The sequence below is a fragment of the Capra hircus genome, chromosome 5 (assembly GCF_001704415.2).
Source record: "Capra hircus breed San Clemente chromosome 5, ASM170441v1, whole genome shotgun sequence".
In the NCBI taxonomy this organism is placed as follows: Eukaryota; Metazoa; Chordata; class Mammalia; order Artiodactyla; family Bovidae; genus Capra; species Capra hircus.
The window spans coordinates 29,796,378-29,823,349 of NC_030812.1; the positions used below are offsets into that span (position 1 = coordinate 29,796,378).

Sequence of the window (26,972 nt, forward strand, 5' to 3'; positions counted from 1 at the left end):
TCGCTTTCCAATGCAGGGGGTGCAGGTTTGATCTATGGTCAGGGAGCTAACATCCCAAATGCCTCGAGGCCAAAAAATCAAACGATAAAACAGAAGCAATGTTGTAAGAAAATGCCATAAAGTTTTTGTTGTTGTTGTTGTTTTTAAAAGGAAGAGCCACTAAAGCCCTCTCTCCATGTGAGTACTGAGGGAAGGTCCTGTAAGGGCATGGTGAGAAGACAGACATCTACAAGCCAGGAAGAAAAGTCTCTCCAGAAACCAACCCTGATGGCACCTTGATCTTGGATTTCTAAGTTCCAGGACTGTAAGAAAATAAACATCTGCTGTTTAAGACATCCAGGCTCCAGGATTTTATTACAATAGCCTGAACAGACTAATCTTTCCCACCAATTCTACTTCTCTTCACCCCACCCCTGCCCCTGGTCCTGATTTTGATCAGGCCCTATCTCCTCCATATCATCTCTGCAGACCTCTCTGTAGTCTCAAATGCTGCTAAAAGAATCCTTCCAAAGAGTGTACTCAAAAACTGACTAGGGAGAGGAGACACCAGTCCATATGTCCTACCAAGCTCCCAGAATCCTTCTCGCTGGAATCAATCTTGGCTGAGTAATGTGTGAGCCACCAGGAAGGACCCTGAATCAGAATGATTGGCCAGAGACAATCTGGAAACTAGCCTCATTACCATAAACCTGAGACCGCAAGCCATGTGGCAAAGCAATTCTCCTGCATGTGCTTACCTTGCTGCTCTCTGCACAGTCACCTCTTCCCAACAAAGACTCTCTGCTTTGTCAGAAAAACAAAAACAAAATACAAAAAACCTGACTAGGACACAGGACTATCTTCTACAGCAGAAAAGACTCAGCTGAACACGAGACTCCTCTAAACTTGATTCACCTGACTTTTTAGGTTTGTCTCCTGTCCTCCTACCATGTACCCTATGCTCCAGCCTCATTGAAATTTTTATTATTGCTTGTTCTGTGCTCTTCTACAGTTCTCCATTTTCACCTGTACAGTTCCTCCTCTTTAAACTGCCTTTTCCCCTTCCTGATCACCCCTCCTTCCATCACCTTCTCATTCACACTGTCTCACTTTTTCCATTGGCACATCTATTTATCTCTCAGCCCTGGATCAAGTGACATCTACTCTCTGAAGCCTTAGACAGCATTTTGCACACCCTTCTCTTATAAAACTTATCTCATTGTATTATAAACATTATTTTCAGAGTCTTCCCTACTAGATTGTGAGAACCTGAAAGAAAGATTCCTATTCATCACTGAATCTTCTTTTGTACTTGAAACAAAGCAGGTACTGGATATACGTGTCTTACATAAACAAACCAAAAAGACCCATAGTCCAGACAAGACATACACAAAAAAAGTAAACAACAATGGCAGTTGAGGAACCACAAGTTATGTGTTGGGTATCCTCCATGGCACCTAGCCCAGTGTCTTGTACATAATAGACTCAGTAACATCACTGAATTAAGTTTCAAATGAAAAGTAAGAGAAAATAAGAATCACAAATCTGAGAGAACTCCAGGATGGGATTTCAAAGCTGGTACCCACTAATATGGGCTTTCCCGGGTAAAGAATTTGCCTGCAATGCAGGAGTTCAGTTCAGTTCAGTCGCTCAGTTGTGTCCAACTCTTTGGAACCCCATGAATCGCAGCACGCCAGGCCTCCCTGTCCATCACCAATTTCTGGAGTTCACTCAAACTCACGTCCATCGAGTTGGTGATGCCATCCAGTCATCTCATCCTCTGTCATCCCCTTCTCCTCCTGCCCCCAATCCCTCCCAGCATCAGAGTCTTTTCCAATGAGTCAGCTCTTCACATGAGGTGGCCAAAGTTCTGGAGTTTCAGCTTTAGCATCATTCCTTCCAAAGAACACCCAGGACTGATCTCCTTCAGAATGGACTGGTTGGATCTCCTTGCAGTCCAAGGGACTCTCAAGAGTCTTCTCCAACACCACAGTTCAAAAACATCAATTCTTCGGTGCTCAGCTTTCTTCACAGTCCAACTCTCACATCCATACATGACCACAGGAAAAACCATAGCCTCTACTAGAAGGACCTTTGTTGGCAAAGTAATGTCTCTGCTTTTCAATATGTTATCTAGGTTGGTTATAACTTTCCTTCCAAGGAGTAAGCGTCTTTTAATTTCATGGCTGCAGTCACCATCTGCAGTGATTTTGGAGCCCAAAAAAATAAAGTCTGACACTGTTTCCCCGGTTCCCCATCTATTTGCCATGAAGTGATGGGACCGGATGCCATGATCTTCGTTTTCTGAATGTTGAGGTTTAAGCCAACTTTTTCACTCTCCTCTTTCACTTTCATCAAGAGGCTTTTTAGTTCCTCTTTACTTTCTGCCATAAGCATGGTGTCATCTGCATATCTGAGGTTATTGATATTTCTCCCGGCAATCTTGATTCCAGCTTGTGCTTCTTCCAGCCCAGCATTTCTCATGATGTACTCTGCATAGAAGTTAAATAAGCAGGGTGACAATATACAGCCTTGACGTACTCCTTTTCCTATTTGGAACCAGTCTGCTGTTCCATGTCCAGTTCTAACTGTTGCTTCCTGACCTGCATACAGGTTTCTCAATTCCTGGTTGGGAAGATCCCCTGGAGAAAGGAACGGCCACCCACTCCACTATGCTGGCCTGAAGAGTTCCATGGACAGAGGAGCCTGGCAGGCTACACACAGGCCATGGGGTCACAAAGAGTCAGATATGACTGAGTGACTTTCACTTTCACCTACTAATATAACCAAAGGTCCTAGCTGGTGCCCTCAAACTTAGTCCATACTTCTACTCCTCTATACCTTACCTCCTCTGCTCCAGACTATGAGCTCTTTTGAAGTGGGGAGGCATGAGAGTCTCTTACTCATCTTCGTTATCTTGCATTCTTTATCTGTTGGTATTTAGCCAGATGCTTTGCACGTGATAAAAAATAATGTCTTTTACATTTTGCTAAAAACCAAAGATTATGCTGAACCTGGGGGGATCAGAATAGGCCGCAGATAAGAAAAATAGAAATCCAGATCAGGGACACAGCAGGAATGAATTTGTTTCTTGTTGCTGTTCTGACAAATCACCACAAACTAGGTGGCTTAAAACAATAGAGATTCATTATCTTACAGTTCTAGAGATTAGATATCTGAAAACAGGTCCTACAGGGCTAAAATTGAAGTGTTAAGACTATGTTCCCTCTACAAGCTCTAGGGGAAAATCTGTTTCCTGACCTTTTCCAGTCTCTAGACTGCTGCATTCTCTGGCTGATGACCCTGCACCCTCTTGACCCCTGCTTCAGTTGTCACATCTCCTGCCTCCCTCTTTGAGGACCCTTGTGGCTACATTGAGCCCACCCAGATAATCCAGGGTAATCTTCCCCTCTCAAGCTCTTTAACTTAATCTCATCTGCAAAGTCCCTTTTGCTACATAAAATAACAAATTCACAGGTTCTGGGGATTAGGATGTGGGTACTTTGGGGAGCCATTATTCTGTCTACCACAAGGAATAAAGCTGAATGCACAACTAATGTTAGGAGATGGACCTTTCCTGCTGAAGCAAAGAACTCACAAATATTAGAGCCAAGTAAGATAGGAAAAGTAGATTGAAGAGGCCTTGGGGTTTGGAGATGATGGAGATCATTGAATACTAGAGTAAGCTTTGGCTTTATCCTGTATAAAGTAAGAAAACTTTGAAGGTGAGTGAGCAGAGTTTCAATGATGAAAGAAGTAATTTAGCAGACTCCAGAAGACCCTAGAATATGTAAGTTTGGTAGTCAAATAAAGCAAAAACAAAAAGTTTGAGATCAGGACTTCCCTGGTGGTCCAGTACTTAAGAATGCACCTACCAATACGGGGGACATGGGTTCAATCCCTGGTCCAGGAAGATTCCACATGCCTTGGGGCAACTAAGCCTGTGTGCCACAGCTACTGAGCCTGAGCTCTAGAGCCTGGGGCCTCAACTACAAATAATTTTTTTTTTAAGTTTGGGACCAAGAACCCGCACAAGAGTGAATACACTACTGTGTACCATCTTGTCAAGTCTCTCCTTTCTGGTAGATGTTCTATGATATATGACTGATGGATTATTTTCTCTCTTGAATTCTAATTTTTTTTTCTTTGTCTAGTGGAAGTTTTCAGTTGTGTTAAAACTTGCCTGTCCTAGTCTGCTGTGGCAATTGGGAAAGTGTGTTTAGAGTATGGGGGGAGGAGGAGAGGGGATAAGATGTGAGTTAATTGATTTGTCCAACTGACTGGAGGAGGTTGAGGTTTTCCAGAGCTTCAGGGGTTTGCAAAGACAGGGACTTCACTGTTTGGTAAACAACAGAAACCTAACTCAGACTGACCTACAACAAAGCAGAATTTACTAGCTTTAAATAGCATCAATATGCCAATGATTTTTAAATTGATATTGCCAGCCTGGATCTCCGGTCTCACACATACCAGAATGCCTAGTGGCTACCTCAACTTGGATGTCCAATCAGCAAATCAAGCTCAACAAGGCTAAAAACATTGTTCCTGATCTTCCCTTTCTGGCTGTCCCTCACCAAATCTATTCCTCCCACCATCTTTCTCCATTTCAGTCAATGAAAACTCACCCTCCCACTTGCTCAGGTGAAATGCTTTGGCATTAATTTTCAATCACCCTCAACATCCAAACTGTCAAACAATTCTATTGGCTCTTCTTTCAAACCTATTAAAAATCTGATCATTTCTACTTGTGCAACTACAACATTGCTCCAAACCACCATCATCTCTCACCTGTATTATTGTAATAGCCTTCTCACTGGTCTTCCTGCCCATGCCTCTATTCCTTTCATTTTCCATGCAGGAGCCAGAAGATCCTTTAAACCATAAGTTAGATCATGTCACTCTTCTGCTCAAAATCTTCCAATGGCTACTATCTTAATTAGAGAAAAACCAAAGTCCTTGAAACAGTCTACACTATCCTGCACCATATGGCTTCTGGTTACCTTTTTGACTTCATCTGTTTCAGAAAATAATTTAATTAATTTATTTATTTTTGGCTGTGCTGGATCTTCATTCCTTTGTGGGCTTTTCTCTAGTTGTGGTGAGCAGAGGCGACTCTTGTTTCGGAGCACAGTCTCCAGAGTGTTCAAGCTCCAGTGGTTGCAGTTCCCTGGATCTAGAGCACTAGCTTAGTAGTTGTGGTGCACAGGCTTGGTTGCTCCATGGAAAGTGGGATCTTCCCAGACCAGGGATTGAACCTGAGTCTCCTGATTTGCAGGTGGATTCTTTACCACTGAGCCACCAGGGAAGCCCTGATCTCATCTTTTACTACTCTTTCCCTTGCTCATCGCATTCCAGTCACATTGACCTCCTTCCTTTTCCTCTAACACATCAAGCATAGCATGTACTTGACATTTCCTCTGGATCATTCTTCCCCCAGATAGTACTATGACTCAATTCTTCACTTCCCTCAGCTTTTTATCCAAGACCTCACCTTAATAGTGAGGTCTGCTCTGATCGTCCTATTTAAAATTGTAACCCCCTTCACCTCTATTCCATTTCCCTTTTTTTTTTTTTTTTTAAATTTTGGCTGTGCCAAGAGACATGAAATCTTAGTTGTTCCCTGACCAGGGATCAAACCCTCGCCCTCTGTATCGGCAGAGTGGAGTATTAACCACTGGACCACCAATCTCGATTTTATTTTTGTTAACACTGATCACTAACACCTGTACATTTTATTTAGTTTATTGTCCACCTTTTTTCCTACCCAGAAGAGCAAGGAGAGCGAGATGTATGCTTCTATCTTTTTTTTTTTGGGGGGGGGTCATACCACACAGCTTGCAGGATCCCAGTTCTCTGACTAGGGATCGAACCCTGGCCCCTGGCAGTGGACCATCAGGGAATTTCCTGTATACCTTTTTCGGTTTACACATATGTCTTCAATGATCCAAACAGTATCTGACATATAATGAACTTTTCAGTAAATACTTGTTGAATAAATGAATGAAAAGTAAAGGTGATAACTTCAGGCAAGTGAAGTTGCTGGAGTCAAGTTCTCAGCATGTTATTAGAACTCCTTAGTTTTGCTTTCCTCTGCAATGACTTCATTCTCAAACAGGCTTGAGATCTTATGATGATGGCATGACGGCCACCAGCAGCTCCAGATTTACATTCTCACAATCCAGCAGTCTTCCCACTCTGGGAAGACAGTGCCTCTTTCCTGATGATTCCAGTGAAAGCCTTAGAAATGAGTTTTATATTCCGGGTCAAGTGTCAATCCCTACAACAGTCCTAAAGGTAGAGGAAGAAAAAGCCTGGGTCATAGGGACCTCCTGGGACAGGCATGAAATTCCGCTCTACATAGACTCAGAACAGCGGAACGTAAAGTTCCCAAATGGGGTGCTATCACTTGAAGAGGGATATAGGCTCGGCCGGCAGAAACAACAGATGTCCCTCACATAAATGATGACCCACCCAGCACACCTCGGCCAGAACAGCATTGTCCCGCCTCTCCATTTTCACATCCAATCAGATCAACCTCTGAACGTTGGTAAGGTCCTCTCCTCTTAACTGCCTTTTCACCTGTCTCCTCTTAACTGCCTTTTCACCTGTCAGTTACGGTATTTCCCTATCCCTGAATGGTTCAAATATGATCTCCCTTATCTTGACTCTTTAACAGATGTGGTCTCTCTCCCACTTCTGAGCATCCTACTTGTTTCTATTTCTCTTGTAGTTATTTTTTCACACTGTGCCCTATATCTTACTTATTTGTGTACATTATGAGCTGTTGTGGAAAAGGGCCGCTTCCCGCGCCCTAGCCGACACACCTCACGCCCTCAGCAACTGCGGTGATTAGATACGCACCAGTGCCGCCAGGGCGCGCCAAGTGCCAGGCGCGAGGCCTCCGGGAGCGAGTGGGGGGAAGGGGGGGCCAGGAGGCGCTGTGATTGGCAGTTGCTGCAGTCAATCGGGCGCAGGCGGGGGCGGGGCGGGGCGTGGCGCCAGGGAGGCCCGTGGGCGAGAGGCGGGGTCTGCATGAATGGGGCGCGCGGCGCGCGGCTGCAGTCGGAGCTCGGGGGGGAAGCAAGAGTCCCGGCCCGGAGTGGGTGGGAGGAAGCGAAGTGTTGGGGGGAGGGAAAGAGCGCGGGGGGCGGGGAGGGGCAGCGCCGGGGCGGCGCGCTGAGAGCGGCGAGGCGGCGGGTGTGAGTGAGAGCCGTGGCCGCGGTGCCTGTCGCTGCGGTGCCGCTGTCCGCTGCACCGCCTCCTGTCGGACCCCGAGGAGCCCCCGACCCGGCGGAGGAGTAGGGACTGGGGTAGCTGGCACTGAGGGAAGAGCTGGGTCCTAGCGGCCGAGCCCAGGACCCCCGGGCGTGGAGGTGGGGGGGCTGAGGCCCCCGAGGGGGCCCCGCCGCGATGGGCAACCTGGAGAGCGCCGAGGGGGGCCCGGGCGAGCCCCCCTCTGTCTCGCTCCTGCCGCCGCCTGGCAAGATGCCGATGCCGGAGCCCTGTGAGCTGGAAGAGAGGTTCGCCTTGGTGCTGGTGAGAGCCGATCCTGTCCCTTCCCCCTCCTACCGCTCCCCCCAACCCCCACGCCCCGATCTCAGCGCCCCGGGTGGGACTTTGCCCGGATTCCTCGGTCCGGCCCACCCCTTCAGTAAGGGCCCCCGATGGCCCTCGACTACCAGCGCCTTCTCAGGCGCTGAGCAGCCCCGTCTGGGACCTCCCGAGCGAACCCTCTACCTCTGGACACTTAGGAGGAGGGGTCCCTAACCCGGGACCGCCCCAGTATCCAGAGTTCTTCCTCTTCCCTCCCTCTTCTGCCGCCCTTCGCACTTCTCCCCACTTCCTTGACAGTCTCCCCAGATCCCTGGGATTCTCATTTCTAAAACTTTGGCGGGAGAGGGAGAATTCAGAAGCTCCGGGCCGGCCCATTCCTCATCCTCAGTCCGGATTCTCTGACTGGGGAGACCGCCTCTCTTGTTAACATGGAGGCTTTCCAGGGAGTGGGTCCTACTCCCAGCCCAGACCAGATGTTTAGGGGAGAGGAGGGGGAACGGAGGAGGGGCTGGCAGCTCGTGAAGGGGGTGGAATAAAGAGTGATGCCATTCTACTTATTTTCAGAACGGCCTGCAGGCATCCTGCAAAGTTAAAGTGGGTTTGCCTAAAAGGACTGAACATGTGGATAAACCATTTCATTAGTGTATTTTTCCAATTGAAACAATACACAAACCATCCTGCCTCCCCCACAACCCCCCCTTTTTATGTTAAGCCCTGGTGGTTGGTTTTTGTTTTGTGCCTGTTCTTTTTAGTCTTTCTGTAGGTTCCTAAGTGATCTGTATAAGTGAGGTTTTAGGGCTGACTTTGGGACCCTCCTTTGATGTGGGGATTGGACATTGATGTTAATGGCTGTCTGGAACCAGAAGATCTGATCGATATCACTGAGATGGAGACAGAGAATATGTTGGAGCTAAAAATGAAATTTTGGAGAAAGTGAACTAGGTGATGGAACATTTGCTAACAGAGGTAAATCTTAGAGAAACTTGGGGAAATAGTTCTCAGTTGCTCCAAGAACTCTCTTAGAGGCAGTGCCAATGTTGCCTTTATTGTTACTATGGCCAGAAAGGCTGACTTTGCCTTTGCCTGTGAGGAGGGATAAGTTGTGGACTTAGCAGCCTTATTGGATTTCATCTGCTTTAGAATAGGCAGATTAGATCTGTTGGCATCAGTGAAGCTGTCTAGAGATCCTGGCCTCTCTAATGGTGGAGAGCCTGACATCAGCCCATTGGCACCGTAGCGGGATCAGAGAGGGTCCACGGGGTTCCAAAGGGAAGCTGGCACCTCTCTTGCCCATCAGCTCTGTGAAGGGCCTGAGGGATCTGAGCCACACATCCTGTGACCCTCTGCATTTCCCCTAGCCTCCTCAGGAGGATGGGGTGAGTCAGTGATTACTAATGTGCTGTGGCCATCTCAGAGGCTGACGAGGAGAGCCTGGGACTTGGTGCCCTTGAGAACAAGAGCTCAACTGTTGGGGAAAAGAGTAGGAGGGAATCTGCACTCCAGTAAGGGTGTGAAAACCCCCGTCAAGTGGCATGAGGTAGCTACAGAACTGGAGAGAAAGGGCTGTTGAAAGGTGGACTGATGGGGGACTGCCTTAGGTAGGGGCTACCAGGCTGGTTGTTGTGAGAGCGCGAAACCAGAGTTGGTCATGTCCTCTTTGGAGTTTGGTTGACACGTTTGTTTAGCTGGCAGATTAATGGCTTAATATTCACAAAATGTACAAGGTATCCTGATTACTAGCCAGCAAGCTCAGGTCAAGCCAGAGACCTGACCACCCACTTGCAAGCCTTCCTTTCTGTATAAAGTTTTGATTTGTTTCCTTGTTGCTTTTGTTTTGATCTTTCTGCTGCTGATGGGGAGTTGGGACAGGGCAGGCCGGGGGCTAGTTGAATTTTACCTCATTTTTCCATTTTTCATGCTTTCTTGGAGATTTCAGTTCTTCTTGGGGGCTCTTAAAGATCCCTCTTTCCTCTGTTCCTAAAATATGCCATCCTTTGGGAACTCCGTTGGCTGTTTGACCCTGGAACAGGCTCAGGTGTGTTTCCTAACAGTGAGGATAAGCTTAGTAGAGTAGAAAAGGCAGGGGCTCTGATTTAACCTCTCTGAGCCTAGATTTTTTTCATCTGTACAATGGGGCAAATGATTCCCATCCTGGTGGGATTTTGAGAATTAAGTGAGGTATGTATATAAAGTGCTTAGCACCAGGTACTCAATATAGATTTGTTTCTTTTTTTGGTTGTGTGACAGGTTGCTCCTTTTTCACCATTTTCTTTCCCAGATTGTCAGCCTCACTGTGATTGACGTGGTTTATGAAAAAGTTATTTGTTGGTTTTGCTGAGGTGATGCGCTGGTGTCCTGGGTAATCATATGCATTTTCAAGTCAAAATGGGCTCATATATGGCTCCTTACAATCTCTGGTTAGAAAAGTATTTGACCTCCAGGAGGTTACTTAATCTCTATAAGTCCCAGGTTCCTCTTATAAATGAGGAGAATAATAGTATTTCCCACATGAGGTTATTGTGTAAATTTAACAAAACTAGAAGTTAAGTCCTTAGTTAGCATAGTCTGGCATCTACTCTATGCTCAGTAAACAGTAGTTTTTAAATGTGTAACTCTCAGCTATGACACAGATCTGAGAGCACTTGTATTCCCAGAAAAGTATTTTCAGTTCAGAAATCTGATGAAACCAGTTACCCCATTATGTGTAGCCAGTCCCAGGATATGCTGCTGCTGTCACACAGAGGGCTTCCCCAGTCCCAATATATCTATGGAAACCACCCCCCCACACCCCGCCAAAAACACCCTGGCTGGGGAAGTTGTATCACTGCTGAGTCAAGACCACAGGCTCCCTGCTTTTTGGTACAGACACATGATCTGACCCACAGTCTCTCAGCTGAGGTTGGAGAACTGAGGTCTGAAGCCATGAGGTGATTTGTGCAGGAATTGCTCCCAAGAGTGCTGCCCCAGTCTGGTGCCCTCACCTGGGGCTTTCCTCCTGGTGTGCTGAGATGCTGCCCTTCTCCTCTCTGGAGCCAGCTGACGTCCCAGATGGATCCCCTCTGGCTGGATCAGCTTCCACTGTTTATTCTGTGTACAGTACAAACTATTATTTTCTAGATGTGCCTTCATATTAAAAAGGCTGTGAAGCTGCTATGTTACACTGTTTTCTTGGGATCCTTCCTTACCCCATGTCTTGACAGCAGCCCCTATTCTGTTGAGGACTGAGAGTTAAGGATGGGCAGTTATTGGAGCTCCTCTTTATTAACATCAGGATGAGAACCGATCTCTGGTCTGGTAAAGCCCCCTTCTGTGTTTTGATCCTGGCTGGATTACTACCCAATCTTAGTTGCTCAGAAGCTAGTATGCTGGCCAGTGCTGGCGTAGAGAGGGGAGACAGCGAGCTTTAATGGTCTTAAAAGGATAGCTTTTCTTGTTTTCACCCTGATTTTTCTATTTGCTGGCTTATTACAGATTTGAGATGAAGTCTAAAGGTTCTGATGCCAGAAAAAGCCCTGGATATCCCACAAGAAGAGGCTCTCAGGGCATGAGGGTGGGGCTGTGTGACAGCCTGTCCCTGCCATGGCCTCCTTTCATAGTTCCCTGGTGATGACTGATGACTTGGGGTTTTGCTATAAGTGTAGCATTGATGTGGGAGCTAAACTGGCCTGGGTGCTAGTTGTCAAGAGACTTTGAGAGGCCTCCTTTGACATAGAAAGGGGCTGGGAAAAACTTGGACTAAATATCAAGTTCCAAATCGCCATGGTGGAAATGTTTTTCCCAGCCTTGGGGATTGTGGTGAATTAGTTCAGGCTGGGATAGGACGTGGGGGAGGGAAAAGGCTCTTGACAGCAGCTCTGGCCAGAGGAACCCCCTTGTTAAGAGACCCCATTGAGAAGACCCTAGGCCGCAGAGAGGAGCCTAATTCCTAGACTTTTCCGTGTGACCCTGCATTAGATTGGGGAGGTGTACGGCTGGGTGGGAGAGGGATGGAACTGATGCAGTGGACTCCTTGTGATTTGAGGATGTTTTCATTGCTCGTAGGGAGATTCAACCTTTTTTTTCTTTTTTCTCTTAAAGTAATACTCATTCTCTAAAAAAAAGTTTGGGCAATTTATAATTTAGATTGAAGGAAAAAGTCCATATTTTCTCCATTCCTTTAGCAAATGGAGACATGTGTTCTAAAACTCTTCATATTTGTTTCTCTGTGTAGAGTTTTATATCAATACAGTGTTGTGATAGGAGTGTGTGTGTATACATACACATATTTATCCAATGGCTTTTTTTTATTTGCTTTTGTTATTTCAGTAGTTTTCCCAGGCTAGTCACTGTAAACATTTTTAAATGCTTGCACAATGGTCCATCAAGTGAATGTACTATTGTTAACTCTGCTCCTATTGTTGGACATTTAGTTGTTTGCTTCTGTTTGCCGGCATAAACACTGTTATGATGAATATCTTGGTGTACACTTTTAATAGTTAGTTTTCCTTGGGATAGAAACCCAAAATTGAACTTGCCATATTGTAGGATATAATGTTTTTCAGGTCCTAAATATGTATTTCCAAATGATTTTTTTAAAAACAGAGATTAATGCATGTACGTGTCTTTAAAGTAAGGGAGGAGGGTTGAGAATAGCTTCTTTTCTCCAGATTATGAAAATAAAACACTTTTTAAGCAAATTTAGAAATAAACAGTTTGTAAAGTATAAAATACATTAAAAAATATAAAGAAGAGAATTAAAATCACCTATAATCTCTCCATTTACTTTTAACATTTTGATGTACTTATATTTTAACAATTAGTCATACTGTGCATGTTGTTTTGTAAGTTGATTTTTAATTTGACTATTTTAAGCATTTTTTCATTTGTTTATTCTTCAGTATCATGATTTCATATCCGCAGAGTATTCCATAATATAGTATTTTATTAATGCCTTATATTTCTTCTGTCACTCCTTTTTGTTACTATAATTAACACTGTGATGAATTTTCTGTGCATAAATATTTGTGTGCATCTCTATTTCCTTGGGATAAATTGCTGGAAGAGAAGTTACTGGATCAAAGGCCTTTGAGAAATATGCCTTCTGAAAAGGTTGTACCACTTGGCTTTTTCACTGACAATGTGTCTCCTTTCTCGATAAGCTAATCATTACTGAATGGTTTAGCTTTAAGTACTTTTGCCAATTTAATTAGCCAATATCTTGTAGTATCTTGTAGTATTAGTAGTAGCTTGTTCTAATTTGCATTTCTTTGAACATTTCCTCATAAATGTTTTGGCCATCTTTTATATGTGTTCTTAGTTCTCTGTTGGGGATTTTATTATGTATACATATTTCTGTGTAAAAAGATGTATACACTTTCCACACTTTTTCATTATAAAATATTTTGCATGTATGAAAGAGCATATATAACTATAATGTAAGATTAAAATAACGATAAAATGGGTACTAGTATATCCGCTGGGGGAGTTCTTAGAATTGCTTCTTGCCCCTTAATTTCTTCTATTCTGCGTTTTTATCTGGGGTGAGAAAGCCCTTTAGCTCAGGACCTGCGGGATCTGTGGCTGCAGCTGGGGCGGTCCAGGTGGCAGCCGCACCAGGGCTTCATGGCTGTGTCTGTGGGGAAACAACCGCTGCAGCTGGTGAGAGCAGGAACTGGCTGTGGTGGAAATAGCTAATCTTCAGTGAAGTGAAAAAAGCAGCCAAGGTGGAGAGGAAATGAGACCACAGATCCTGCCCTGCCCCTGGGGTTGCCTGGGAAGGCTGGTCGGAGCCAGGGCCCCCGCTCTGTGGCCGAAGCGGAACAATCTGCCCCGAGCTGAGTGCAGTCGGCCCGGGGACAGCGGCGCTGGCCGCCTGAAGCCAGCGTGTGATCTGGTCAGCCAGGCTGCTCCCCTCCATTCCGGGGAAATGTTTCTCCCAAGTCGGAGCTGAGTTGAAGCAGTGCCAGGGAAAGGCCGGGGGTTCATTCCAGTTCGGAAATGCTCTTCAGAGAAGAGGAAGGACCTTTTTCTTTGAAGATAAGAGAGGGTGCCGTCTCCACACAGCCCCCACTCCCCGCTTCTCGCCGCGTACTTGAGAGTCCCCTCTCTGGATAGCACCGCATGGAAACGTAGGGTATTAAGGCTGTCATCCACGAAGAAGAAGGTTCCGGAATAGAGATGAACTAGGCAGCTAGAATTCCCGAGTTCCCATGTCCAGTCTCTCTCTGCCTCCCTCGGCAGAGCCACATTTTTATATCTTGTTTTCCTTGCATGGGAGAATGAATCCCCCAGGAAAGATGTAAAGCTATCAGGCTGCCTCTTGTCTTTGAGTTATTCTGGTTGTCTTCGCCTCCCACCCTCCTCTATACTTTTGTTTTCATCCTTCTGAATCCTCTTCCCAGAGTCTCTTATGCTTTCTGTCTCCCATTACTTCACAACAAAATTGTGGGTTGGGAGTTTGTGTGTTGGGTCGAGGAGGACCTGGATAGGTTTTGGGCGAACAGTTTTCCCCACTCCCTTCACTAATATGCATATTCTTCTCAGTTTATGAAGTACTTTGAGGTACTTGAAGGGTGTTCTAAGTAATATTCAGAACCACAAGAGGAGAGCAGAATTATTTGACTACTTTTGCAAGTAGAGGAAGGATTTAGGCTGTTGAATACCCATGAAGGTTCAGTTCTTGTCCTCATCTCTTTCCTTGTTCCCTCCTTATACCACCTTCTCCCCCTCTCCCAGGTTATTCCCAGGGCTGGCTGGGCTGCTAGTCCTGCCTCTGGGTCCCTGAAAAGACGAAGGAGGAAGTGATGCACTTTCCTCCTCCCCTGCTCGCTCATTTCCACTCAGATCTAGACCAGAGAGTGTCATAGCCCTCCTCCTATTGCTCAGCCCCTCTCTAAGGAAGAGCAGGGCCTGAGCCTGGTGTTTGGGTACTTTCAGAGATGGTTATCTAGTTTTACCAACTATCTACAGTTTAGAGCAGAGTTAGTTTCCTCTCAGTTTTTGCCAGCTTCCATGCAGGGAGCTGGGAAGCCAGCCCCTAGATCCTCCCAGTATTTCCCATGAAGCCTTAAAAAACATGGATATTTTGAAAGAGAAAGCACCAGTTTTGGAATCAGGAAACTTGGGTTCTGATCCAGCTTGATAGCCTTTTTTCTCCCCCCAACTGATGACCATTGGCAAAGTCTATAACTTTTCTGATTCAGTCTCATCTTTATGAAATGATTATACCTACTTTACAAGGTTTTGAAGATGTTTAAAAAGAACAACATAGTGAAAATACTGTATAATCTATAAAGGTTCTACAGTTAAATGTTTGTGGCATATACATTACCCACTGTATACCACCTCTTAATGTGGTTTTCAGATGGGGGAGGTGTTGTCCCAGGGGGAGTTTTTGGTAAGTGAGGATATTTTGGTATCACACTGACTAGGGGAGATGGAGTGGCTTTTGACATTTAGTGCCCAATGACTAGGAATATTAAACATCCTTCAGTGTTTGGGTCAGTCCCACACAATAAAGAATGATCCTACCCAAAATGCTAATAGCCCTTCTGCTGAGAATTATCTTCTGTTGATCTGTACCTCGATGTTTTGTTCCAGTTGGGGATGAAGCTTTAAGGGCGGTAAAAGTAAAGGCAGAGCAACAGTGTTTGGTTTTTCTCATGGTTTTCCCATTTCCTGGTACACCTTCAAGGAAGAGCTGGACCTCCATCTTTTTATTACCTCTGTCCATAGGTTTAAGGGCGGATTCCCTGGTTCCTTCTGTACTGTGAGTTCTGTCATACAACTTGTCAAGGAGCAATTTGGGGTACACATTTCACTGTTGACCTTCACTAACCCCATTAGCTCCTCAAGCCAGGGGACGTATTCTTTTAGGTTGGGAATATGGTTAAGAGCTCTTTAAACCGTGTTTCTGGATCTTTTGAGTAAAGGACCCTTTTGAAAATCCGCTTAAATTTGTGACTCCTGATTCTAGTCATGCACACAGCCCTTTAGGGTTTTAAACCCGTTCTTGGGTCTGCTAGGGAACCCCTGGCTTTGAGCCTAGAGGAATAGGAAGGGAGACGAGGAGAAGCCACTGTAGGAGCTCCTTCATACAGACAGTACTCAATATTTTTATAAGAGGAAGGGAGTCATTTATCAGTTCAGATAAAAGGATGCCTCTGTTGGTGGATCCAAAAAGAGAGCGTGTTGAAACGTGATTGACTGCCATTCAGAGGGAGATATTCTGGTCCCTGGAGATCTTAACTTTGACTAAGGATACTTTGTGGTGAGGTCTGCCCCTTTGAGCCAGACCCTCAACCTCCAGGAACATCCAGGTAGGGATGACAGGAGGTACTTTGACAAGCCAGGGGAACCAGGGGCATCCTTGCAGTGAGGCCCTAAGGTTAGGTCATCTCCCTGTGTTTGGAGGTATTACCTGCCCAAACTGCAGCTCTCTCCCACAGGCCTAAGGTCTCTGGGGAAATCCAGGCGGTTGTGGCTTCCCTGGGCATGCCTTAAAGGGGATTTTTGACATACAGTTTCTAGCAGTTACTTCATTTTGCTTTCTACCTTACCAAGAAAAACAAAAAAGACCTTTGCTTTTATTGACTACTCAGAATATTTCATACCAAAATTTTGTGAAGAAAAATTCAGATCTTTGGAGGGCTTTATTTATTATGAAAAAAAATATTTTTTTTCAGGACAGTGTTAAGAATGACTTTTCTGGATGGAGTCTCCCATTTCATCCTTGTAGGAGTGGCTCGGTTTCTGCTCCACCAAATGCCTAGACTTAACTCGTATTGCTTAAGGAAATAATTCAACATTTGTTGGGTATATGCCACATACTTTTACACGATTATCTCATTAGATGTGGCAGTTATTTTATGTCTGTTGTAGAGGTGATGAAACCAGGACTCAGAGGAGTTAACTAACCTGGAGAAGGTCTCAGCTTAAATGTCACTTAGAGAAACCTTAAGTAAAAATTTTTGTTTATAGATATTTTTGTTCATGCTAAAAGGATTGATAGAAATACAGCTTCTAAAAGATGCTCATACAGATTTTAAAGAACAGAGAAAATTTTTCTGGAAGAATACAAATAATGAATACCTGTGAAATGCAGGGAAGGAATCATAATAGTAAGAACAGGAAAGTCAAAGGGAATTTAGGTTTATATATTATGTTGACATTTCTTACACTCAGACAGTAAAGCGTCTGTCTACAATGTGGGAGACCCGGGTTCGATCCCTGGGTTGGGAAAATCCCCTGGAGAAGGAAATGGCATCCACTCCAGGACTATTGCCTGGAAAATCCCATGGACAGAGGAGCCTGGTAGGCTACAGTCCACGGGGTCGTAAAGAGTCGGACACGACTGAGCGACTTCACTTCACTTCTTACAAGGAGAATGTATTTATGTGTTAGTTATACAATTAAAAGTTAAAGAAAAAAATTTAATCTCACTAGAAATCAAAGAAATGAACATGTCAATGATACACTTGTATACTAATCATCAGGGCAAAATTTTAAAGACTGACAGCATCTGTGGTTGTCATTGGGCTCCCCTGATGGTTCAAATGGTAAAGAATCTGCCTGCAACACAGGAGACCCAGGTTCAATCCCGGGGTCGGGAAGATCGCCTAGAAAAAGGAATGGCTGCCCACTTCCATATTCTTGCCTGGAGAATTCCATGGACAGAGGAGCCTGGAGGGCTACAGTTCATGGGGTCGCAAAGAGTCAGACACAACTGAGTGACTAACACAATGACGTGATTGTCACTAATAGTACATTAATGCACCGTTAGGGGTAGTGTAATTTGGTATAGACATTTTAGAAGATATGTTGTAGGGTCTACTGGTTTCATATGTGCATGCCCTTTAACTTGGTCATCTCATATCTAGGAAGCTGTCTTACAGAATTGTTTATGCATGTGCATGAAGGTGCACGGAAAAGATCCTCAGGACAGCATTGTTTACAGTAAACATCTGGGAGAAACCTGATTGTCCATTTCCTGTCCATATCTATTCCTTTACCGTTCATCTGGTTGCTTCAGGCAAATACTGGGAGTTATCCTTCATTTTTCCTTCTGCTTTCTCCATACCGTCTATTACCCTGCCAGTTCCATCTCTGAAAATATGTCTCAGATCTATCCATTCTATCTCTACTGCCTCAGTCCAAGCCAGTATCAACTCTGACTTGTACTACATCCAACAACTTGGCCTCCTGATTTCTTCCACTGTCCCTTTCTCCATCCTCACATCCATTTTCCACAAAGCAGCCAAATTTGAACTGTAAGTCAAATAGCATCATTTCCTGCCTAGAAATCTTTTTTAATGGTTTCCTTCTTGAAGGAAAAAACAGTAAACTCCTGGCTTTGGCCCCTAAGAGTGCATTATTTTGGCTCCTGCTGACTTCCTTAACCTTACTCGCCTTCCTGATTGCTAGCCTCCACATTAGCCTTCCTTGAGTTAGGACAAGTTCCTTCCTTGTCTCAGGGCCTTTGCACAAGCTGTTTCCTCTCCAGGAATGTCTTGTCCTTGGATTTTCTGATGGTTCAATCTAGTTTACGCTTCAGGGCTCAGTTTTTATAATATCACCTCTCAGAGAGGCCTCTCTTCCTTATTATTCTCTATCTTAGCATCCTATTAACTTCTTTTGTATCATTTTCTATTTTAAAATTCTTTGTTTAATTGTTTATTATCTGTCTCCCCAGGCTGTTGATTCCATGAGGGTAGAGACTTTCTGTATGCTTATCACTGTCCACCCCAATACCTGGGACTGGGTAGGCCCTCAATAAATGGTTGTGGCTGATGGGAATCTCCAAGATATTTGTGTGTGTGTAAATATAATAGTCTAAAAGGGGAATTAAAAGAAGACTATATATAATGCTTTATAAAGCAACATGTTTGTATGTAAATGTATAGAAAAAAAGACCTGGAACAATCAGTACCAAGCTGTGGGTTCCTGTGGTTACCTGTGGAGGGGGATGGATAGAGTTGGGGACCAAACAGTGATTCCTTTTTTATTCTATAAGCTTTTGAGTTGATTAATTTTTTAAGCTACACATATCCACCTATTTGTTCCTCCTTTAAGGGAAAAAGAGGAATAAAAATAGGGGAGGAAGATTCAACTTTTGCTGCAAAAAAGAAAGCTCCTGTCTCTCACTCTGCACTGATCCAAAAGAAGAGAGCAGGAGGGAGAAAGGACACCACTGGGGTCATTCCCTGCTCTGTACTGAGCTTGACACTAGTTTTCATAGTAGGAAGAATCCTAAGAGATGCCCTTATGCCCTGAGGCTATATTTTAAATTCATAAATGTAGGCGCAATCTCGGTCCGCCAGACACAGGCAGGTTGTGTATTTTTAGCCTCTTTCATTTCTAGGCTATTGAAAGCTGGACCTCCAGCCTCAGCAGAGCTTTAGCAGATGAAGTTAGCAAAGAGAATAAACATGAGCTCTGGGCTTCACTGCAGCTAAGCTTCTCAAAGTTAAGTCAGTTCAACAGCTGGGAACTGACTTAGGAAACTATGTTCTCTAGATTCTAGTCTCCCAGAAACACGAATAGCTCATCATTTTCACAGCTAATGTTTGTTGTGTGCTAATGGTAGGCTGGTCACCTGGCAGACACTTTATACACATTATCTCACTTAATCTCCACAACTTTATGAAGTAGTTATGATCTCCATTTTATAGATGAGGAAATGGAGATCCAAGAAGGCTAAATATCTCACCTAGGTTCACACAGCTGGTAGGTGGTGAAGTCAGAATTTGAATCCAAGCAGTTTGACTCCAAAACCCACATCCTTAACCACAATCTCCTTTTCTTTCTGGGGTCAGCACCTCCCTCGCCTTCAATATTTTTTTGGTGCGGATTGTGTACATTACGGCAGAAATCAGGGGAAGTAGGACAAGTCATCTTTTGCTGAGAGGTGTGGTGGGAAGATCTGTGCTTCAGAATCCCAGCCAGGCTTGGGTTTGAATCCCAGCTATCCCATAGGACATTCACTGTCCAACAAATGTTTCCTTCTTCATTTACTCTGTGCCAGTGATACCACTGGGTATACAGTGGTGAAAAACAAATATCGCCTCTGCCTTCATGGAGTTTATGGGAATGTAGATATCAAATGAATAAGTACTTAATTACAAATCATATGTCCTTGGAAGGCAAAGAACAGGTTGTTAGGAGAGAATGTAACCAACACGCTCCTCTAAATGAAGGCCAGAGGCAGCCTTGGAACCTATGAGAGACTTTCTACGTTCATCTAATTTTCCTTCCTTTCTTGCTTTACTAAGAAAATAGGTCTTAGGTGCCCGCTGTATATACAACACTTTCTTGAGTGCTTTGGAGAATACCAAAAAATAGAAGACAAAAAATAGAAAGACAAAATATGCATTTAGAACTGTACTTTGAATGACTAGAGAATTAAAACAAGTGCATGTCCTCAGGTTATCTGTGAGGTTCTCTGTATGCCTCAGTTATTTTATCCACAACGTGGGGTGACTATTTCTCTTGCCTAGTCACATGTGTTTTGAGAAGACCAAATGAGATCATGAGGTGATGAGGGGCCACATAGCTCCAAGCACAGAAGGACTAGAGGGTTAGGGAAGGATTAGCGTGGCCTAGGATTGCTAATCAGGCAGTGCTCTCAGAAGGACGTGGACTTGAAGTCAGGTCTTAAAGGGGACAGGTGTGGATTAGGAGAGAGGAAGCGGAAGGCTAGAGCAGAATGGGAGGGGAATAAAGAGGAGGAATAAGCCAGATCTATGAAGGGCAGCCAGGAGACCCACCTGTCAGGGTAGAAGATCCTAGTTCTAGACACAGACATGAGCTTGGATCAGAACAGTTGGCCAGATCACAGAGAGTTTGGTCTGAAGAGCGCCTGATTGTTAGAAAAGGCTCTGGGGGCCTTCCTGCCCAGAGTTTCAGAGGGGAATAGAGATTCGTTGATAAGTGGTTCCTGGCCATTCATGGTCTTGCTTGTAACAATGAATGATTGAAATATACAAGAAAACAAAAAAACCGCTCAGTCCTTACAGGTTAGAGAATTCTAATAATTTGATTTAAGTAAAACTGGATGGAAAATGATCCCAAATATCACCCCTGAATTGCAGAAGTCTAAGGGCTGTGAGAGTTAGACTGTGAAGAAAGCTGAGCGCCGAAAAATTGATGCTTTTGAACTGTGGTTTTGGAGAAGACTCTTGAGAGTCCCTTGGACTGCAAGGAGATCCAGCCAGTCCATTCTAAAGGAGATCAGTCCTGGGTGTTCTTTGGAAGGAATGATGCTAAAGCTGCAACTCCAGTACTTTGGCCACCTCATGCAAAGAGCTGACTCATTGGAAAAGACTCTGATGCTGGGAGGGATTGAGGGCAGGAGGAAAAGGGGATGACAGAGGATGAGATGGCTGGATGGCATCACTTGATGCCATGGATGTGATGGTCGTGAGTTTGAGTGAACTCTGGGAGTTGGTGATGGACAGGGAGGCCTGGCGTGCTGCGATTCATGGGGTCACAAAGAGTCGGATACGACTGAGCAACTGAACTGAACTGAATTGAAGGGCTTCCCTGATGGCTTAGACGGTAAAGAATCTGCCTGCAATGCAAGTTACCCAGGTTCAATCCCTGGGTCAGGAAGATCCCCTGGAGGAGGAAATGACAACCCACTCCAGTGGAGAATTCCTTGGACAGAGGAGCCTGGCGGGCTACGTACAGCCTGTGGGGTCACAAAGAATCGGACACAGCTGAACAATGAACACTTTCACTTTCAAAAAATATAGATGCTTCTATTTCTAGTCACCAAGTTTAGGGCTAATTCTTGCCTTTGCCAAACTTATCTTGCCTTCCTTTAAAGTGGAATGTGGTCGTGTACTAAATAATTTATATTATTAACAATACCTTGTTATGTTAGGTGTTCATTTCATACTACTCATTACATAGTGTCCAGTGCGTGTGTTCTCCTTTCTGCTTGCTGGCGTTTTCTTGTACACTGTATTAGGGTGAGGGGCGGTGGGATGGCTCCCTCTCCCAGCTAGTCACCCAGGCTGGACACCTGGGGCTCACTCTTGGCTGCTGTTCCTCTTGCCTTCTCTCTGTGCACCACCACCGCCGTCGCTGGTCCTCATCTCTTGCCTGGTCTGCTGTAGTAGACTCCTTAGGGGTCTCTCTGCTCCAGTCTTGCACTCCCAGCCCCACCTGTCTACTACTCCCGCCCCCATTCATCTTCACAGCCATATATAAAGATCTGAGTGGTAGGTTTTCTAAGAAAAGAGAGTAAACCTTGGGATGGGAAAGAACTTTGCACATCCGAGGAACTGAAGGAATGCCAGATTGGTCAACAAGGATGCTAAAGAGACGTCAGGGATTGTAGAAGAAAGGTGACCAGGGCTCAGGTCATGGAAACTTATCAGCCTTGATAAGGAGTTTGGGGAGTGACCCGATGTGTTGTATAGTGTGAAGAGTTCACTGTCGCTGCTGTGTGGAGAGTCCCGAAATCTGGCTTTCCTCTGGGCAGCCTGTTGGCCTGAGTGAGACCAGGCTTCTCAGTCAGCTCTGCCCAGCAGGGTGATTGAGCCCTCTGCTCTTTCAGGTTTGACTGGTGTCCAGCCCTCTTTCCTATATCCACCTCAGGCCAGAAAGGGCAGTGCCTCTGCTAGGCTGGCCCCAGTGTTTGGCGTGCCTGCCCATGGCCTGAGCCTATAATTTGGTGGGTTGGCTGGTTACAAAAATAAAAAGTGCGACCTATAACTAAAGCTGAGTGGATTCAGTAAAGAGGGAGCTTTTAATTTGCAGAGCTCCTGGGCTGTGTTTAACTGGAAGAGAAATGTGTCTCCTCCCTAGGCACTGCTCCATTTTCTCCCTGGAGTACCTGCTCTGGGTGAGTTAGGGTTTGTGGGCCTGAGGGGGTGAGCTTCAGGGAGATATTTGCAAGGGATGTTAGGGTCCAACAACAGGCTTAATGGGGCTTCCTGGGAGGCTGGCATTATTCAGTTGCCTCTCAAATAATCCAGTGGGAGGCACATATTTTTTCATTTTAATAAGTGATACATTAAAAAAAAATTTTATTTAGCTGCACCTGTCCTTAGTTGTGACATGTGAGAGGCACATGGACTCTTGTGGCTTAGTTTCCCTGTGGCATGTGGGGGTCTTAGTTCTCCAACCAGGGATCAAACCCATGTCCCTGCATTGGAAGGCAGATTCTTAGCCACTGGACTACTACGGAAGTTCCAAAAGTAGAATTTTTAAATGTCTGATTGTGTGACCACTCATTTATTCACTCAACACAAATGTATTGAGTGTTAGCATTTTAGACATTAGGGGTCCCACAGTGAAGAAGAGACAGAGGGACTTGGCCCATGGATGTCATATTGTTGGTGGGGCAGTGATCAACACATACACAGGTCTGTATGGAATGCTGAGTAGGCATAAGTGCCATGAAGGAAAAGAAGCTAAAGGGGTAGAGAGGAAGAGCAGCAATATTTTAGCAAAGTGGCAGTGTGGGGAGTTGAAGTACAAGAGAAAAGTGAAATAGTGAAGACAACTCTCTGTGGACTCTGGATCCCAGCTCCTGAGAGGCCCCCAGGGCAGGGGGTCCCTGGGCAGCACAGCCCGTCTGGGCAGGGTCCGGTCCACGCTGCTCATCCAGGGGCTTGGCCGGTTCCTAGCCCCAGGTGGGCCCAGTCAGAGCCTGTGGTTGCCTCTTCCTGGCTCCACTTGTCAGTACTGTCTGCAGGGCCGGGCAGGGTGCTGATTAACCGTAAATAGATACTTGTCTTTTCAGGGCTCCCCAAGCCTGATTCTCTTAAGATTTCCTGAAGTCATTGTGTGTTCTTGGCTAGAGGAGGGCTAAGGAGTCTGGCCTGGAAAGCTATAAGCGGAGTTGGGGTTCCTTCAGCCTGGGGCTGCTGCCCAGCCAGGCCTTTTCTCAGGACCCTGGGCCTCCACGGATTTGGAGTTGAATCCCAGCTCTGCCATTTATTAGCTCCATGACCTTGGGCCAGTGCTGTAACTTCCTTGAGCCTCAGTTTCTGTGTTTGTCTAATCAGGATAAGAGTACTTGGCTTCTAGGGATTTTAGGAGACTTAAATAACATTTAAGGGTCCAGGGCAGTGTCTGGTGTGGTGGGTGCTCAGTACATTTTAAGTAGAAATATTATTCTCAGTCCACCAACCTCTTCAAGTCAGGGCTGCTAAATCGCTTCAGTTGTGTCCGACTCTTCGCGACCCCATGGACTGTAGCCCACCAGGCTCCTCCATGGGATTCTCCAGGCAAGAATACTGGAATGAGTTGTTGTCGCCCTTCCCCAGGGATCGTCCCAACCCAGGGATCAAACCAGTGTCTTTTATGTCTCCTGCTTTGGCAAGTGGGTTCTTTACCACTAGCAACACCTGGGAAGCTCTCAAGTCAGGGATCTGATATTAATTGAGAAATACGGATTGTTGTTGATGGGTAAGAGGCTGGTTTTATGTGCCTCAAAGTTGTAAAACCACTGAATTGCATACCACACATTAATCACCTTCCTTTCCTTCTTGATGTTGTTGGCCTTGTCATGACCTCTCCACAGGCCTTAGGACCTCCAGGAACCAATGTAGCCCTTGGCCTGTCCTTTAGCACCTTTCATCTCTAGTGTAGCCATGGAAGGAACTTGAAGAGACTTGAAGGCATTTACCAAAGCTAGAATAGCCAGCCTAGGCCTACTGAGGTCCAGACCTGTGCTCCTGGGACTGTACTGAACTCTGGGATGATGGTGGCTCATTTGCAGACTGAAGGGGTCACAGACTCCCTTTCTTCTCAAAACCTGCCTCAGATTGATGCCCAGATAATGTTCTAGAACAGATGGATGAGAGATAGCTAAGTGGGAAAGAGCATCTTTGTTTGAATCTTCTGTGTCCAGAGTATGCTTAGGCCCCTTTGGACAGATTTCTGGTTTATGGTTGTGGTTATTTTGTTTTCACTTGCTGCTCAGCAGAATCAGCATCACACAAACACTCATTATCCTCAGCCCCTTGGCAGTCAGGGCACTTGGTAAATCCCTTGTAAAGTGCTCACGTCTGCAGATTATTTTCTGATGCATCTGGCATGAGTTCCAGATTGATGGTCCAATAGCAGCTATAAATTGCTCCCTTTGGGCTTGCCTAATTACTGCTGGCATCGTGGGTGAGTAAGGGATTAAGAGTCTCTTCTGCATTTATGGGGCAGCAGGTCCTGGTGAGCTCCCAAAGCATTTATCTGTCATTTCCCCAGAATACCCTTGTTAAAAGTTGGGAGCAAAACCTCAGGAGTTGAAGGGTCGACGGCTAGACAGTGTCTGGTGGCATTAGGCTTCTCGGTTGATTCCCTCCAGGAATTGTAAAGAAACCATCTAGTATTTGTTGCCTATGGATGACTGTAGGGAAATGTCAGGTGGTGTCACAGTGTTATAAAACACTGCTGGCTGCTTCTAATTGTCTCAGAGGCAAGAGGGCAGACAGGCTACTCGGGCCTTATCCCTCCACGGCTAGGTAAAGAGTCACTCAGTACTCTGGAGGGCTTCTGAGGCTGTGAAGGTGTCATCTTCCTTGCATGGAGACGAAGAAGGGAGAGGAATGCTATACCAGTGCTCAGAGCCTCCTGAGTGCAGTGTGGTGTTCATTCACTCAGCAAGCATTTACTAAGCACTTAGGATTGTGTTAAGTGCCAGAGAAATAAAGATGACCGAGCCAGTGTCTGCCCCCAGGAGTTCAGTCTGAAGGGGAAGACAAACACATTAACATCTAATTGCAGACTTCAGCTTGGGAAGTGCGACTGTGTAGAAAGGCAGGAGCAGCTGGGCAGAGCAGAACAGGGCTTGGGGAATGCTGCCTGTAGGAGGAAATCTCTGCTGGCTAAAAGGATAATTAGGAGCTGGAGAGAAGTGTGGAGGAGAAAGCATTCCGGGTAGAGGGGCAGCGTCCGGGCGAGACAGAGCGTAATGTGCTCAGAGAATCCTTCTGGAGCTGCTCGGGGCTTTTGGAGAATAAGGTGTGTAAGGCAGACAGTGGTGAAAGGACTTTGACTGTTCAGTGGATGGGCTTCCCTGGTGTCTCAGACAATAAAGGATTTGCCTGCAATGCAGGAGACTTGGGTTCAATCCCTGGGTTGGGAAGATCCTCTGGAGGAGGACATGGCAACCCACTCTGGTACTCTTGATGGGAGAATCTCATGGACAGAGGAGCCTAGCAGGCTACAGTCCATGGGGTTGCAAAGAGTCGGTCACAACTGAGCGACTAAGCACAGCACAGCGGATGAACCGCACGTCGTGCTTTTGGTAGGAGGGTGGCACGGTCAGGTTTCGAGGTGTCAGTGTGGCAGCCATGGGAGGGGAATCAGTTGGAGGTCAACAGCCAAGTGGATGCCTGACAGTGTGGTGATGCTGGTGGCAGCCCGAACTAGGGCTGGTTTGCGTGGTAGAGACTCAACAAATAGTTTAAAAGGTTGAATTTAGGGAGCTCGATGGATCAAATTTGATATTGGAAAGGTGGAGATAAGCAGGAAAGGAGGAATTCCGGATGGCACTCAGATTTCTAGCTAGAGATAGAAATGCATATTTGAGAGAGTCATTGGTGTCTTCCCGGGTGGTGCTAGTGGTAAAGAACCCTCCTGCCAATGCAGGAGACATAAGACATGTGGGTTGCGGGTTTGATTCCTGAGTTGGGAAGATCCCCTGGAGGAGGGCATGGCAACCCACTCCAGTATTCTTGCCTGGAGAATCCCATGGACAGAGGAGCCTGGCGGGCTACAGTCCATGCGGGTGCACAGAGTCGAACACAACTGAAGCGACTCAGTGTGCACGGTGTCTATGGGTCAAATAAAATTTGGGGCTTAAACATTCTCATGCCTCTCTCTATATTCCCATAGACAGCACAGCCGTTTAGTGTGTCTGGGAGGGACAACTCCAGGGACTTCTGCAAAGTCACAAGCGGAGAAACAAAGTTGTGGAGAAAAGTAGTTAGCTGAGGGGACCGAAAACAGAGATTTGTGGTTAATCAAACCTCAGCTTTGCAGACCGCAGGTTTAACCTGAGGAAGTCAGGAGACAACGGGGAAGCGAGGGACTTGAGATAAGGTGGAACGCTAAAAACAACTTTCTTTGAAAAATCTCATTCAAAAGATCACTCAGCAGAGCACCTTAGTCAGTCAGTGACTCAATTCTTTCTCCCCAGACTCTGGTCCCAGCTTTCCTATGAATCCTCTGGGTGGCCATTGGTATTTTCAGTCTTTCAAAGGGGTGCGTGTGCACCTGCTCTAACCTAGAAAATCAGTAAACATGTAAGTAAATATATTTAACCTGTATTGTTCAGCTGCATGTATAGACTCTGTCTTTTGCGTATTTTAAAGTACTGTGAAATTATGTTTTATGTATGGGCTTAGAAGCTGTCTTTGAATCACCTGCAACTCCTGGAGTTGCTCATCCCAGTTACCATATATAGGGCCCTTCTCCTGGGCCAGGCCACATGCAAAATACTTTCCGTT

General features: G+C 45.6%; 1 protein-coding gene across 5 annotated transcripts in view; it reads left to right on the forward strand.

The window, feature by feature from the left end:
• FMNL3 (formin like 3) overlaps positions 7,125-26,972 on the forward strand; it is a 52,448-nt gene continuing 32,600 nt past the window's right edge. For 3 of the 5 annotated variants that reach the window (XM_018047823.1, XM_018047822.1, XM_018047825.1), the window contains exon 1: positions 7,125-7,515. In XM_018047823.1, coding sequence (XP_017903312.1) covers positions 7,390-7,515 — 126 coding nt within the window. In that variant the 5' untranslated portion in view covers positions 7,125-7,389. The remainder of the gene's footprint in view (positions 7,516-26,972) is intronic. The other 2 variants (XM_018047821.1, XM_018047824.1) reach the window with 1 other exon arrangement.